Source organism: Portunus trituberculatus, chromosome 36 (assembly GCF_017591435.1).
Source record: "Portunus trituberculatus isolate SZX2019 chromosome 36, ASM1759143v1, whole genome shotgun sequence".
NCBI classification, from domain to species: domain Eukaryota; kingdom Metazoa; phylum Arthropoda; class Malacostraca; order Decapoda; family Portunidae; genus Portunus; species Portunus trituberculatus.
Genome location: NC_059290.1, coordinates 1,816,334 through 1,829,996, shown reverse-complemented (window position 1 = coordinate 1,829,996; position 13,663 = coordinate 1,816,334). Strand labels below are relative to the sequence as shown.

Here is a 13,663-nt window from a genome sequence, read left to right as displayed (position 1 = left end):
AACATGCTCATAAATATATAATTATACACCTTGCATTTGGTTCTTCCCTGTACCTAGAATCTGATTATATAGCTTATAATGAATCTTACACCAATGACCAGTGAAAATTTGCAAAGGGTCGCCAACCTGAGGTGTTCGTAAGCCGCAAACCGTCATGTCACTATTTCACTGTATTAATCTGGAGGGTTCGCTAGCTGGTGTATATAAGAAGTGCAGGGAGCCGTAAGCATTCAGTATTGCCTTGTACCTTGCACGGAGAGGATATTAGCACAGCTCCTCCTCACTAAGAAATGGCATCCGCTCAGCCACACGCCACGAGTAAGACTCCTCAGTTTTGCTTCAGTTCTTTTAATGCATTGATTATTGTTACTCCTGTTTTGTGTTTGTGACGTTGTAGTGTTGGTGTGTCTATACAGTGGGCGATGTGTGTGTGTGTGTGTGTGTGTGTGTGTGTGTGTGTGTGTGTGTGTGTGTGTGTGTGTGTGTGTGTGTGAATTGTATTAATCTGTTCCAGGAAGTGTTGATGAAGAGGAGGTTCAGGGAATAACTTCTTTTTATATAACCAACATACGATAAACTCTTTATTTCTATTAATTTACTTATTTTTTTCTTTATTTATTTCTTTATTTTATCTTATTTTATTTTATTTTATTTTTTACTTTTTTTAACATTTTGAAAACTTGAAAACCATAAGGCGCACGCTCACAAACACACACACACACACACACACACACACACACACACACACACACACACACACACACACACACACACACACACACACACACACATTTACACAAAGAAGGCATATAAAGGGATTTCTTCCACTTCTGCATAAATATTTTAGAAACTGTGATTGGAAATAAGTGTCTAAAATTTTTGATAATCCAGCAGTTCAAGCGTTAAATAAGTGTGTAATGATTAAAGTACCATTTGTTGTCATTTTGTTTAGGTTGAATGACAAACTTGTAACGCGAAGAAATAACGTGGAGGTGAAAATATTGAAAACCGTACTATTACTTTTTTGTAAATCCGCTGCTGGCGTTAACTGGACTGCATTTTTCACGACCTTTAATTAAGAAGACTGATGGTGGCATGTGTAGTGAAATCTGTTTTTGGCTATTGCTTTCAGTCGACACGAGTGGAGTTTGTGTTTTGAACATTTCCCTCCCTGTATGTGTATTCATTTCCTGCTTGATTGTTCAGTTAAATAGTTGTTATTTTTTTTTCTCCTTTTTGTTTAGTTATTTGGTCAATCAATCAGTTTGTTAGCTAGGTAGTCAATTTATTTATCTAGTTTGTCTGTTGATTTTGTGTTAGTTCTTATTTTTATTATAGTTATTTGTTAGTTAATTAGTTCGTTTGTTAGTTCTTACTTATTAATTTAGTTATGGTTAGTTATTCAGTTCGTATCTCTACTTATTTGATTGAATTTTTCATCTTCAGTCGTTTGGCAAGACTGGTATACGTGCAAATTCTACACGTGTATGTATTAATTCACTTACGCAATGAAATCAGCGCTGAAGGTCGTGTTCCATATTTCTCATCCAACACACACACACACACACACACACACACACACACACACATATTTGGGTGTGTCTCCTTTCACATGTAGCCCCTGTTCACCTAGCAGTGAGTAGGTACGGGATGGAAATCGAGGAGTTGTGACCTTGTTGTCCCGGTGTGTGGTGTGTGCCTGGTCTCGGGCCTATCCGAAGACCGGAAATAATGAGCTCTGAGCTCGTTCCGTAGGGTAACGTCTGGCTGTCTCGTCAGAGACTGCAGCAGATCAAACAAACAGTGAAACACACACATGCGCTACCACTAAAATGTACGATCACATGGGTTGCATTTGTTAGGGAGATCCTTTGGGAGTATTTAGGATCGTGTATGCGCGTCGTAATGTATATAAGTTTTGATTTATCTTGTTACCTTTACCAGGTTGGCGAGCACGAGCCCCGAAGAGGCCTCCCATGACCCTCAGAAAACTTAGTCATTCACGACTGACTTCCCTACTCACTGGTGTCCTCAATCACCCTTCAGTATGTCACAAGGTAAGTCTCTCTCTCTCTCTCTCTCTCTCTCTCTCTCTCTCTCTCTCTCTCTCTCTCTCTCTCTCTCTCTCTCACAATACGTCTTTCTTTCTTTTTCCCTTATTCTGCCAGTCACTTCATCATACTGTTCTTATTTTGTTGGCAGATTTCGAAATGGTACAATATATTCTAATTCAGTGTTGTCTTCATTTTATTTGTGTATTCATTTATTTATCTTTTGTTATTCATTTTGCTTCAGATTTTCGTTTCCCCCCCTCATTTCCTTCTCGTTTTCTTCTCATTTACTATATAGATATCATCTTTTGTTCGCTTTTTAACATTTTTCGGTGCCTGTCGTAGCCAAGCCATAGATTCAATATATATATATATATATATATATATATATATATATATATATATATATATATATATATATATATATATGGAGCTTTAAGCATTATTATTTCTGGTATTATTCCATAGTGGTTAACAAATTGGAACCTTTCTTCCACAGAGCTTGGCCAATGTAGGTTCCTTGCTTCGCTCCTGCCTGCCACTCGGAACTCTCACAGCACTTCTGAGGGATGTGACCTCCGCACAAGACCTCGCCATCAATCCTGAGCTTACTGTGAATCTTCTAAGGCTTAACCTGAATGCCGATGTCTCCCACGTGGAAATCAAGGGACGGGGCATGGAAGCAAATAGCTTGCTTGAACGAGAATGTGAGACTTTCATGAAGGAACTAGAAGTAATGAAGGAACTCCGGCTGGAGAGTCTTTTGTTGGAAGGCTTGGCACTTAAACCTGGCCTCCTTTCATGTATATTGAAGAAAGCCCCACTTCTCCGGTCACTACAGTTATCTGGCAGTCTAGCAGAAGCAGCTCTGGATCACCTGAGTCACAACACATGTGAGCTTCACACCCTGCATCTTCATTCTTGCACTGTGACTGACGAAGAGATTGCCAGTGCTCTCCTGTGGCCAGTTCGGAAGCTCAGCAACATGGCAGATGTGCTATGTTCGGACGAAGACTTGTCAAAGCCTGGTCGAGTGCGAGCGTCAACTCTGAGGGAAGTGACAGTCATATCGCCCGCGCTGACAATAGGTGGCGCAATGGTGTTGCTGCGCGCCCTTCCCCACCTGTGTTGCCTTCATTACACTTGGCTGGTTCCGGTGTGCGAGTCACTTCGTATCTTGCAGCAGCTGTGTCCTTCAGTGACCTCCTACGCTATCTCCCACCTCGATCTGTCGCTGGTTGCAGGAAATGTGTTAGAAAGCGTGGCATCACTGTGTCCCAGCCTCCGCAATCTGCAGATAGAAGGGTGCGAGCCTAGTGTTGTCAATCTTGATGCGCTAGCGGGCTTCACTAAGCTGACCTCTCTCACCCTGCGACTAGTGCCCGAGTCCTTCATTGTTTCAGCTGTAAAGGCGGTGGGCCACAACCTCCTTAAGCTGCGGGTGGAATACGAGGAATGCGTTTATAAACTGTTCTCGTTCGCAGCGCTAAAAGTCCTTCAAGAACATTGCCGCGATTTACAAAGCCTCGAACTTATCTCAGTGTGTCTGTCTGGAGAACCGCGTCCTCGCCAGCGATCCAAGCTCATTGTCCCTGCCTTCCCTGAGCTCACCCACCTAGTAGTGGAAGGAGCAGCGTCTTCACCCGACGTGCTAGCGAGCCTGATCAGCCGCAATAGGACCTTGGAACACATGAGCCTGGCAGTGAATCGGGACGTGCTCACGGATCAGGTAGTTAGCACTCTTCTCTCCCAGAACGACCTGCACCACTTGGCCACGCTACACCTTGGAGCTGGTAACCTGTCACCTGCAGGCCTTATCTCGCTCCTCACGCTTCCCTCCTTGGCGAGCCTCTCCCTCGACCTGAAGAGGTTTCCCTTCATCCCTGAGTCAACCTTTGTGGCCCTACAAGATGACCTCATAAGTAGCAATTGTTTGTGCCGCCTTGACAGGTCAGCCGTGGAATAGTGTTGCCAGTGGCTTGTGATTATGGGAGTAAGAAACTAGCCCCTTGGGACAGTAGTAAATAGTACTGTAGATAGTTAGTGGTAGACAAAGTAGTGTTGTGTTCATTGAAATGTAACTATAGTATCAACATACCTTCACTATCACAAATGTCATTTTCATTTGTAAATTGTTGTTTCATATTGTAGATAATCAGCGTTAGTCTAAGTTGTAACTCATGCATTCATATCTGATATGGTGTTTGCACAATTAGTAACCATTTGCAAACTTGTCTGTAATTCAGTATTTGCAGTTGTTATAAGTGCTTATGCTTCCATTGTGAATGTTGGGAAATCTTAATCTATTTAAAAATTAAGAAATAAACTTGACTGGTAATTATGTTTCACATTAGTATCATCTATCAATAACTTGAGACCTGTTCAATGGTCAGATTTTGTCACTTGATGGCAGGTCACATACTGAGACTGTGTGATTCTTTGGAATTCTTCATTCAATATGATTTCTTCCAACTCTTTCCAATTTCATACAGAACCTGCTTCATTGGTCCAAGTCCTAACTCTTCTTATCTTTGTAGTACATCTTTCATATTTACACAGAACTTGTGTTTTTTTCATTGTGCACTGAATTGTAACTACAGAGTTAACTGATTGAATAGATCAGTGTCAGGTCTGGTAATGTAGAGAATAGTAGAAAAATGATAAGTGGTTTTGATACAGCAGATGTAAGATTGCAATGAATTGGAAGGGCAGGTAATGTGAAGGTAGCATCATAAGGAAGAGGGATGTATGTAATTCTGCATAGTAGGATTGAAAGGAGAATCATAAATGAGAAGACCTCCATCTCAAAAAAAATATGGAACTTAGTAGCTTTTTCTTCTTTGCCTTTGGAGGAGAGGGTAAGAAAAGCTGAAGAGATAAGCATTGTTCAGTTCTACCAAGCAGAGCTGAGAGCCTGCTGTACAGCAGCAACATTGCACCCCTACCCTGTCTACGTAGACTAGACTGGCAAATGACACACACTGGTGATGGTGGGAGAGACAATACAGCATGTAATAATAACATATTGCATGACAACCCCTAACAAACTTATTTTTTTGTGAAATGGTTATATATTTGACTCAATATGTGTTCATTACGATATTAAATTAATAATTCCATTTGCTTGACTATTCATTCAGATAAATACAGAGCAAATTACATTGTGTTGGTTCAAAATTGACTGTATTCAGCCTCTTTTTCACCACTGGAATGTTGCATCTCTTGCTATCTTCTGCTGCTATTTCCATGCCAACTGCTCTTCTGATTATGCTAAGCATATGTCTCCCGTCCTCCTGCAGCCTTGCTGCACAAGGCTTTCTTCTTCCTCTCACCCCTATTCTGTTCCACTCTCTACCTAATGCAAAAGTTAACCAGTACTCTCAATCTTTCATACCTTTCTCTGGTAATCTCTGGAATTCCCTGCTTACTTCTGTATTTCCAACTTCCTGTAACTTGACCTTATTCAAGAGGGAGGTTTCAAGACATTTATTCATTTCTTTTGGTTTAATCTTTCAGATCTGGGCTTTTTTTAATTCTTTGTTGTCCTTGGCCAGCTTTCCCCTCTTGCATAAAAAAATTTCAAGCATTTCACTCTTCCATATGGAACTATTCCATATTTCAAGGGACTATCTGAAGGTGGGAGGTCTTTCCATTTCTTGACTCATCCACCAGGTGATCAGGTCAGACACATGAAAGTAGGGCTGAGTCTGTTAATAAGTAGCAGAGGTAGGCCTGCTCTTCTGTTGGACCATTGATTTACAGAAAGCCAAGTATGGTACACAACTATCCTTCATGTAGTGTGCAGACAGTGACAATTTGTCCTGTTTCACTATTGCCTGTCCATTGACATCTGAGAGAATGTTTTAGTATAATTGTGAAGATGAGTGTATGCAAGTGAAGACTTCATCCCTGCCTTTGCTTGTTGGTCTGGTGTATAAACTACATGTGAGGAACATTTCAACGAAATGTGGACTTGATACTACACAATATATTTTTTAAATAAATCAACAAATATAACAACCTTCTGAACTAAGCTTTGCTATATATAAATCAAACTGTAAAACCTTAATTATATATTTTTACAACAATTCGGAGAAACAAACTGATGTCTAGAAGCTTTTCACTAATTATGTAAACACAAAATCTCTACCATCCTTCCTTCCTTCCTTGAGAGCCTTGGGACAATCCATGAGCTGCTTCCTCTTCTAAATAAGCATTGAGTGAGTGAATCAAGAAGGGACAGTCAGGATTTGCTCATCACTTCACAATAACATACATCATGAGGGAAAGATAAGGAATTCAGTCACAAGTTAACATGAACAGACATAAGTCAGTATTTACAACCATCTAAGTAGTAATCAGTTCTCATCTAAGTTACGATGAAAATGTCTGCCTATTTGTTATTTTAATGTAAAATATTGGATAAACATATTCAGAAAGACACTGAATCATTGTACTAACAATAGAACAATAGAACAAACACATAAAAAACAAATATAAAAGAGATTGTAGTGACAGCCATGTCAGAATGAACAATAAGAATAACTTCATCAAAAGGATGAAATATTGCACATAGAAACATTTTCCACGATCACAGACTGTGACACTCCAGCAATTATGTGCAGTGGTAGGATTGTCTCAACATGCAATGAATATCTGTCTCTCCTTTTTTTCCCTTAGACAGCAACACATTTCTCATGCTCCATTACTTTCCTTCCAGGGCAGCCACAAATATCCAAACATCAATCACTTCCTTCTGAGTAACACTTCACTTTCCATAAGGAGAGAACACCTCATAGTCTAGCACTGTGAAGTTGTAGTCACTCATCAGAGTATTGCAGGAAGCATTTTCACCATCATATGAGTGTGGCAGGTTGGAGTAACTCTCAAGGTTTTGGTTGCAGTTCCCAGCAATGAAGAGGTCAGCCCCAGCACCAAAGATTGGGCCACAACTGGCAAGACAGAGGTGAAGAACAATGTAAACATTAACACTGCTGGCACTTTGTTACCTATCACTGCAGGGTTTACAAGTTAACATTACTGTATTGCCAAATATATAATTGCATGCACCTAGTGGACTTGTGACAGCCTTCTAAACTCCTTAGTGTAAAGTGCCTGCCTGTAGTAGCTGCACATATAACCAACCACTGGTACATTGGCAACACTTCTGGTCAATATATGTATAATCACAGATAACAGTAGATCTGGATTTGACACGGGAGTGCGGAGCCGCGCCGCCATTGCAGTAACGTACCCAAAGTGGTTGACTGGTAGTACGCGGCAGCTGACTGTTAAAGTTATAATTTTGTAAAGTTTTATACAGTATAAGGTGCATTTTTAAGGAAATGCTAATCATTACTAAATACTGCAGCAGTGGGAAGACGTGTGCATTTGTGGAGGCTGTGAGGGGCTCGGCTGACCTCTACCTGGAGGAAATTATTATTATTATTATTATTATTATTATTATTATTATTATTATTATGTACATATTTGTGGCAAGTTGTATACACCCATGTCTACTGCGAATTAGTCATTTTAAAATCTCAGGCGAGCAGCGAGATGGCCAACGGTTTAGCCAACGGACAGTGACAGTCACTCAAGTCACTCGGTTCAAGTCAGTCATGCTAGGGATACTGCTGCAGCCAAGAGTGAGGGGTTATAATTGTTACGTGCATGTTCAGGCATTTTGACATATCTGTGGAGACAATGAAACAGTGAAATGTGAATGCTGTTGAAAGTTTTGTCCAACAATGGATTTACAGTGAAAGTGTGAAGAGCTTGTGTCGAGGCTCACATGAAAATGTTATTATGTGCGTGTGTGATGCAGTCGCTAGTGATGTCACTGTGCAGTGAGTAATGAAGTACAGTGAGGTGAATAAGGAGTGAACATTGTGAGTGGTGTAATGCACACAGATTTAACATTGTGAGTGGTGTATCCAACCGTGACGTGTGTAGGGTGACGCTGAGTGTTGTATGCGGAGTTAAGTCAGTGGTACAGTGGAGAAGAACTGCTAGTGGTGACTTGAGGCGTACAATGTGAAACACTACAGTGAAATATAATGAGAGGTCACACAAAATGGCAGAGTGAGAGGCTGTAACTGGGACGTAATCCGAGACACGTGCAACTGGTGGCAGTGACTGCAGATATGACATCTGGTGCCATATAGATAGTCAGCTTGGGAAAAGATAGTGGCACTGGTGAAGAACAGTGACATGTTATTGACATCACTGTGACGCAGAAGTGTACTGTGGAGTGCTGTTAAGTGTTAAACTCATCTGATTACTAACATGACTGCAACAAACCGATGAATGATTAATAATGACTAGAATGGTAGGAAACAATGCCTAGGCAGTGACTGATAGTGACTACTGTGATATATTTCTTCGCGTTAATGAGGTAAAAAAAAATAATAAAGTGCAAACCAGGTGTCGCCACAGGAGGTAACACACGGTCACAGAGTGATGACAAAAGGCATAAACTCACAGGTGTGAAGAAGAGATGAGCAAGTGGACAGCCAAAATCATGTAAAGTAATTTATAAGTGATACAAAATTTGCATTTTGTGTTTGAAATACAGCTGTAACCTTAAAGTTGTATTTAAACATCCACCTGGTACTATATAAATTCTCGTGTTTGACTCGTATAACTGAGTGGTACAATGACACGGTTGTATGGATTTAGATATCGCGTTCAAGCATTGAATTAAACACAGTTAGCTTGCTTCACAGTGATTTTCATAGATTCATGTTGGCTAGGAGCTGAGATTTCGAGGTTTGAAATTTAAGGTCCGTTCTCCAGCTTTGGGTATGTTACTGCAGCGCAGCAATTTTCATGTCAAATCCAGATCTACTGTTATCTGTGGTATGATATATGGAAATTATGTAAGTTAGTTGCTGTGGTTATATTGTAACATTGACAGTTAAGATAAAAAAAAAGAACTTAAATATTTTTGTATCTTATGCATCAAAATAATTAATAGTGTAATTTTACTGAAACATGTCACAGCAACACACTCTTAACACAGCACAGGATGCTGTACAACTTACTCTGGATGGTAGCAGATGGCAAACATCTTCTTAATGACGGGAAATTTTGTAGGAGGGATGTCCTGGTTGTTGACAAGGGTGAAAAGGAAAGCTTTGTCCGAAGCGACGTATCTCCCCTTCATGGTCGTCTTGCCCCAAGGGACATCACTAAACCCTCCACAAATCTCTCCATGCTGACCCTGTTAAGTGAGAGTGGATAGTTATTCCTCTATTCTGCCTTGAAATTTAAAAAAAACCTTACATTTAAATCCATTTAATTTCATCAAGTGGATTTCACTCTAGTGTCTGTACATGGAGCCAAGGAGAGGGACTTGATACGTACCAAGTCCCTGCATGAGTGTAGTGTGGCAAGTGTATGCTACAGGTCTTCATCCTCTGATTATAAAAGGATGGTTTTGTCCTGTAGTCAATACACATTGGCTTGTGTAAGAAATGAAAAGAAATAATATGATATTAATGCTGTACCATGACAATTGTGTAGGTGGGTGCCACACCATCACAGTGGCGGTGGAAGGCATCAGCCGAGTAGCCGTGAGTTGATGCCCGGTACACCAGGCGCCACATCTGTTTGTTGACGCCGTACCAGTTGTTAAGGATGCGCTGGAGGGACATCTTCTCCTAAGGGATGAAGGTTCAGAAAAATGGACTGTATAAAGAAGGCTGTGTACAGTAATATTTCCAGCATATACTCCTAATTATTAAACCCCAACATATTTGTGCCAGTGAAGAATTTTTGTTCTTACTTGCATTAATGTTACCAACTGTTAATATTGGAAAAGGTTAGTTACACATATGAAATACAGTGAATGTTCAAATGCCAGAAAAAAAAAAAATTTAACTAAGAATGGAAATGTAACACCTACATTGATCAGTATCTGTGAGCCAGCAAACAACTTTAGGGACACTCTGGGTTGAAGTCGTTTGTCCTCATTGGTTGAGTTATCCTTGAACTTATTGGGAAGAGCAGCATAGCGATACCTCTCCAGGGAAAGCTCCATAGGCACTGCTCCTGTCGGCTCCACCTCCTCCGCAAACACCTGACTGTCTGGAATGATAGCAGGAGGAAATTTAGGAAGAAGAAAACAAATTTTCAATACTACAGGAATGTGTTCTGAATACAAAGAAAAAATAAGATCTATTACTATTTTGTTGCCTGTATTAGACTGTGTAAGATGTGACATATAGACCCTTGGCACTGTCAGTGCATCAGACATGTCCTCAAAATGGTTGTGGAATGCTGCTGTAACTGAAAGTTAGTCGTGAGATGATTGAAATACCCTTAGGATCATGGGAATTGTAGCTGTGTAAACAAAATTGTGGAGAATGCACAAAGGTGACACAAGAACATTTTGAAAAGGAATAAAAAAAATTTACTTAAGATAATGTTCAGAAGTGAAATATGGATTATACATCAAAATTATTACCAATGAGCAGGAGTCGAACATGATTAATGACACCCTGCAGCTGCTGACACACACGCAACCTCTCTTCCTCTGTCCAGTGAGCCGTGGGCTGCGCAACACCTGCACCATACTTAGCCCAGTTAAGGACCCCTCGCCACACGTCCTCCTCCTCCAGAGCTAGCTGGAAAACGTGCAAATACAAGATGCATTAAAGTTGGAATCAAATAAAGAAAACTTCCTAAGTAAAATATGCACCAAAGATTGAACAACCTGAGCTGGGAAATACATGAGTATCTCTTGATTCTTATCAGCATTACATCTGAACATAAATGGTGGCAAGGTGTTCATAAACTCGTCTTCTCATCTACTTCTCAATGTTAGCTGGTTTAAAAATGCTTAACACAATGTTCCTCCAAGGCTTACATTATCAGATGAGATCAGTCGTATGAGTGCTTCCCGGGACAGGTTTAGGAAGGAGGATGTCTGCATACACTCAAGTGCATTCTCACCAATGTATGCCACACAGCGGTCCACAAAGGAACGGCTCCCCTTGCTCCCTGTAGGCACACAGCACAATGTGAAGGATATCATTTGAAATAGCTAAAATGTTATGGAAGAACATCAAGGTTATAGAAAAATATTATCTCTCCAGCAACTGCACGGAATTCCGAGCGTCTCAGAGTACAAACCTCCTGTGCGCTGCTCCATCTTGAGGGCAGCCATGAGGAAGGTGCAAGCATTGTGAGGTGTCATGGTGGTGGCAATGTGGTCCTCACAATGCTGGCAGAGTTCCTCCAGCCCAAGGTCATGAGCCACTCCATGCACTTCAAACACTCCACTGTCACTCATTACAACCTGCAGTGACCCATCAAGGTGAGTTCGGCATGTATAGATAGATGTCTTCAAATATTTTGCCTTAAACTAGATTGGCTCTTACTATATCCATCCTGCATGAAATTTCTTCTCTCTCTCTCTCTCTCTCTCTCTCTCTCTCTCTCTCTCTCTCTCTCTCTCTCTCTCTCTCCATTCAAGGTGGGAGAGGTTAGGTCCAGCAGTACCTTGCCAGTGTAGATGTAGTTAATGACCTGGCGGAAAATGACCGGCTGGTACTGGGGCAGGCGGATTGTGGTGTGGGGGCTGCCAGGAGTCACTGTGCTGCCGGGAATGACACACACCTCTCCACCGGACGCCTCCACAAAACTTTTGCATCTGTGATGGAAAGTACTCCATATTAAGTTTTGATTATAAATGACTTGTCTAAAGAATATGTTTGTCAAGATATATTCTGTTTTTTTATTCATTTATTGGCTTTATAAGAATCAATTCATTCTAATGTAATTTAGAACTAATGACTGATGTTTTGTATAATCTGGTTAATTATAACAACACTACAAGCCAAATTCAGTGTATCTTATTGGAATACAAAGTACCTGGCCTTCAGGATAAGCTTGTGAGCAGCTATGTGTGTTTCCTCCCGTCCGATGACAAATATTATATCAGCAGAGTCCTTATCCTCCAACAGGTGCTGCAGATCCTCAAGAAGTCTTGACACCCCCACTAAGGACTTGTCAGAGAAGTGGAGACCACCAGCTACCCGTGTCCCCATCCTGAAGGCCAGCAGAGCGGTGAGTGATGCCTGTTGGAGTTAGTAAGAATTTGTGTCATATCTGCAAATTAAATAGGCTATAACAGTGCTTTCAAATATACGAAATAAGCATATCTATGAAAATATAAAAGTATTTGCCACAAAACTTTTATAAACTTTTTCATCACAAAATCTTTGAGTTGTTTCCAAATAAATGGTGTTGTCTATTCCAGACAATATTCATTAGTAAGGAAAGACCTATTGCAAGTACCTATTACAATCATCAGATATAAAATGCTTAGATGCAAGAGGGATGATATCTGAATTCTTGATACACCAGGTGCTGCATCATTTATCCTCCTACTTTTTGAGATAACTGAGTTGTCACAATGATTATCTTAATCTGACAATTCATCCTTCACAGTGTTCCAATGTAATGCATTGTTACCTATAATAAATATAGAGCTTTCAGATTTACAAAATATCAGCATTGGCCTTACAAGTACAAGATTGGCATCTTGAAGCGCATAAATCCGAGGATTTTACTGTATTATTTGGCAGCCTGCCGCAGCATCACTCACGCTCCCGGCGCCTGCACTCTTTCACAAGTAGTTATCCAGCGGTCCACGGGTCCAGCCTCGCAGTGCCGTCCCTAGTCATGTTTCCACCACCCCCAGCCCCCTTGCCTCACTTGCTTGTTACCCACGAGGAATGAGTCATGCCATGGGTGAGGGAAGTGTCATTAGACTCACCTTGCCCAGAGACAGCAGTCCCTGCCCGAGATGCTGAGTAGGTGTGTGCGGGATTCACTTTTCTCATTTATTTTGAGTTTTAAGCTTTGATTCCTCCTGAATCCTGTGGATTGAGAGAGTATGTGTTGCTACATAGCGAACTTACCTCAACTTAATGGATGGAGAAATGGTGACGAGCAGGTAATAGAAGGATACAGTAAGGCAGAGAGCGAGATCACAAGTAAACAAAGGTGGTGTGTAGCGTCCTGCGGCTGCTGCGGGGGTCATGGAGTGGAGGACGGAATGCGTACGACAAGGGTCACTCAACTATAATATATATATATATATATATATATATATATATATATATATATATATATATATATATATATATATATATATATATATATATATATATATATATTTTTTTTTTTTTTTTTCCGTATTTAATGCACCATTCGCTCCTCGTGTGCAATTCATCCTGACTGATGAAGCTTATGACGTCTTTTTTTTTTTCTTTATCACCCTATCATGGCTATTAGGTCATTTTTCATTGATTTATTTATTCTTTTAAGATTTAAACTTTCTTGGATTTCTAGAAACTATTATTTTTTTTTATTTATTTTTATTTATTTATTTATTTTACTATTATTTTTTTTAAATATCAATATTATATACACAATCAGGTTTTCATACACGCTTCATTCACACAGGGATTCTACTCCTATCTCAGAATTATTGTCCTTCGTCAGGGCATGGGGGAGGGAAAGATAACTCACGAGCACTCAGGGTGGCTACGTAACATCACTGCGTATTGTATATATACATGAAGAGGATTGATTGATTG

General features: G+C 40.3%; 2 protein-coding genes across 3 annotated transcripts; one reads left to right on the top strand and one right to left on the bottom strand.

The window, feature by feature from the left end:
* The first annotated feature begins 246 nt into the window (after nt 1-246).
* On the top strand, nt 247-4,390 carry LOC123513535. The gene is made up of 3 exons (XM_045270764.1): nt 247-318; nt 1,945-2,057; nt 2,551-4,390. The coding sequence occupies exons 1-3, from the start codon at nt 291-293 to the stop codon at nt 4,015-4,017; spliced, it is 1,608 nt and encodes a 535-aa protein (XP_045126699.1). The 5' UTR covers nt 247-290; the 3' UTR covers nt 4,018-4,390.
* Nucleotides 4,391-6,019: 1,629 nt separating this feature from the next.
* Nucleotides 6,020-13,118, bottom strand: LOC123513537 (BTB/POZ domain-containing protein 9-like). Of its 2 annotated transcripts, none has more exons than XM_045270765.1 (10): nt 12,983-13,118; nt 11,931-12,136; nt 11,559-11,709; nt 11,190-11,355; nt 10,924-11,057; nt 10,522-10,681; nt 9,961-10,142; nt 9,563-9,715; nt 9,098-9,276; nt 6,020-7,003 (listed from the first exon to the last, which is right to left on the bottom strand). In XM_045270765.1, exons 2-10 carry the CDS (start codon nt 12,104-12,106, stop codon nt 6,820-6,822), a joined length of 1,485 nt encoding a protein of 494 aa, XP_045126700.1. In that variant the 5' UTR covers nt 12,107-12,136; nt 12,983-13,118; the 3' UTR covers nt 6,020-6,819. The 2 variants fall into 2 exon arrangements, with proteins under 2 accessions (XP_045126700.1, XP_045126701.1); XM_045270766.1 differs by lacking the exon at nt 12,983-13,118 and adding an exon at nt 12,838-12,965.
* Nucleotides 13,119-13,663: the final 545 nt, after the last annotated feature.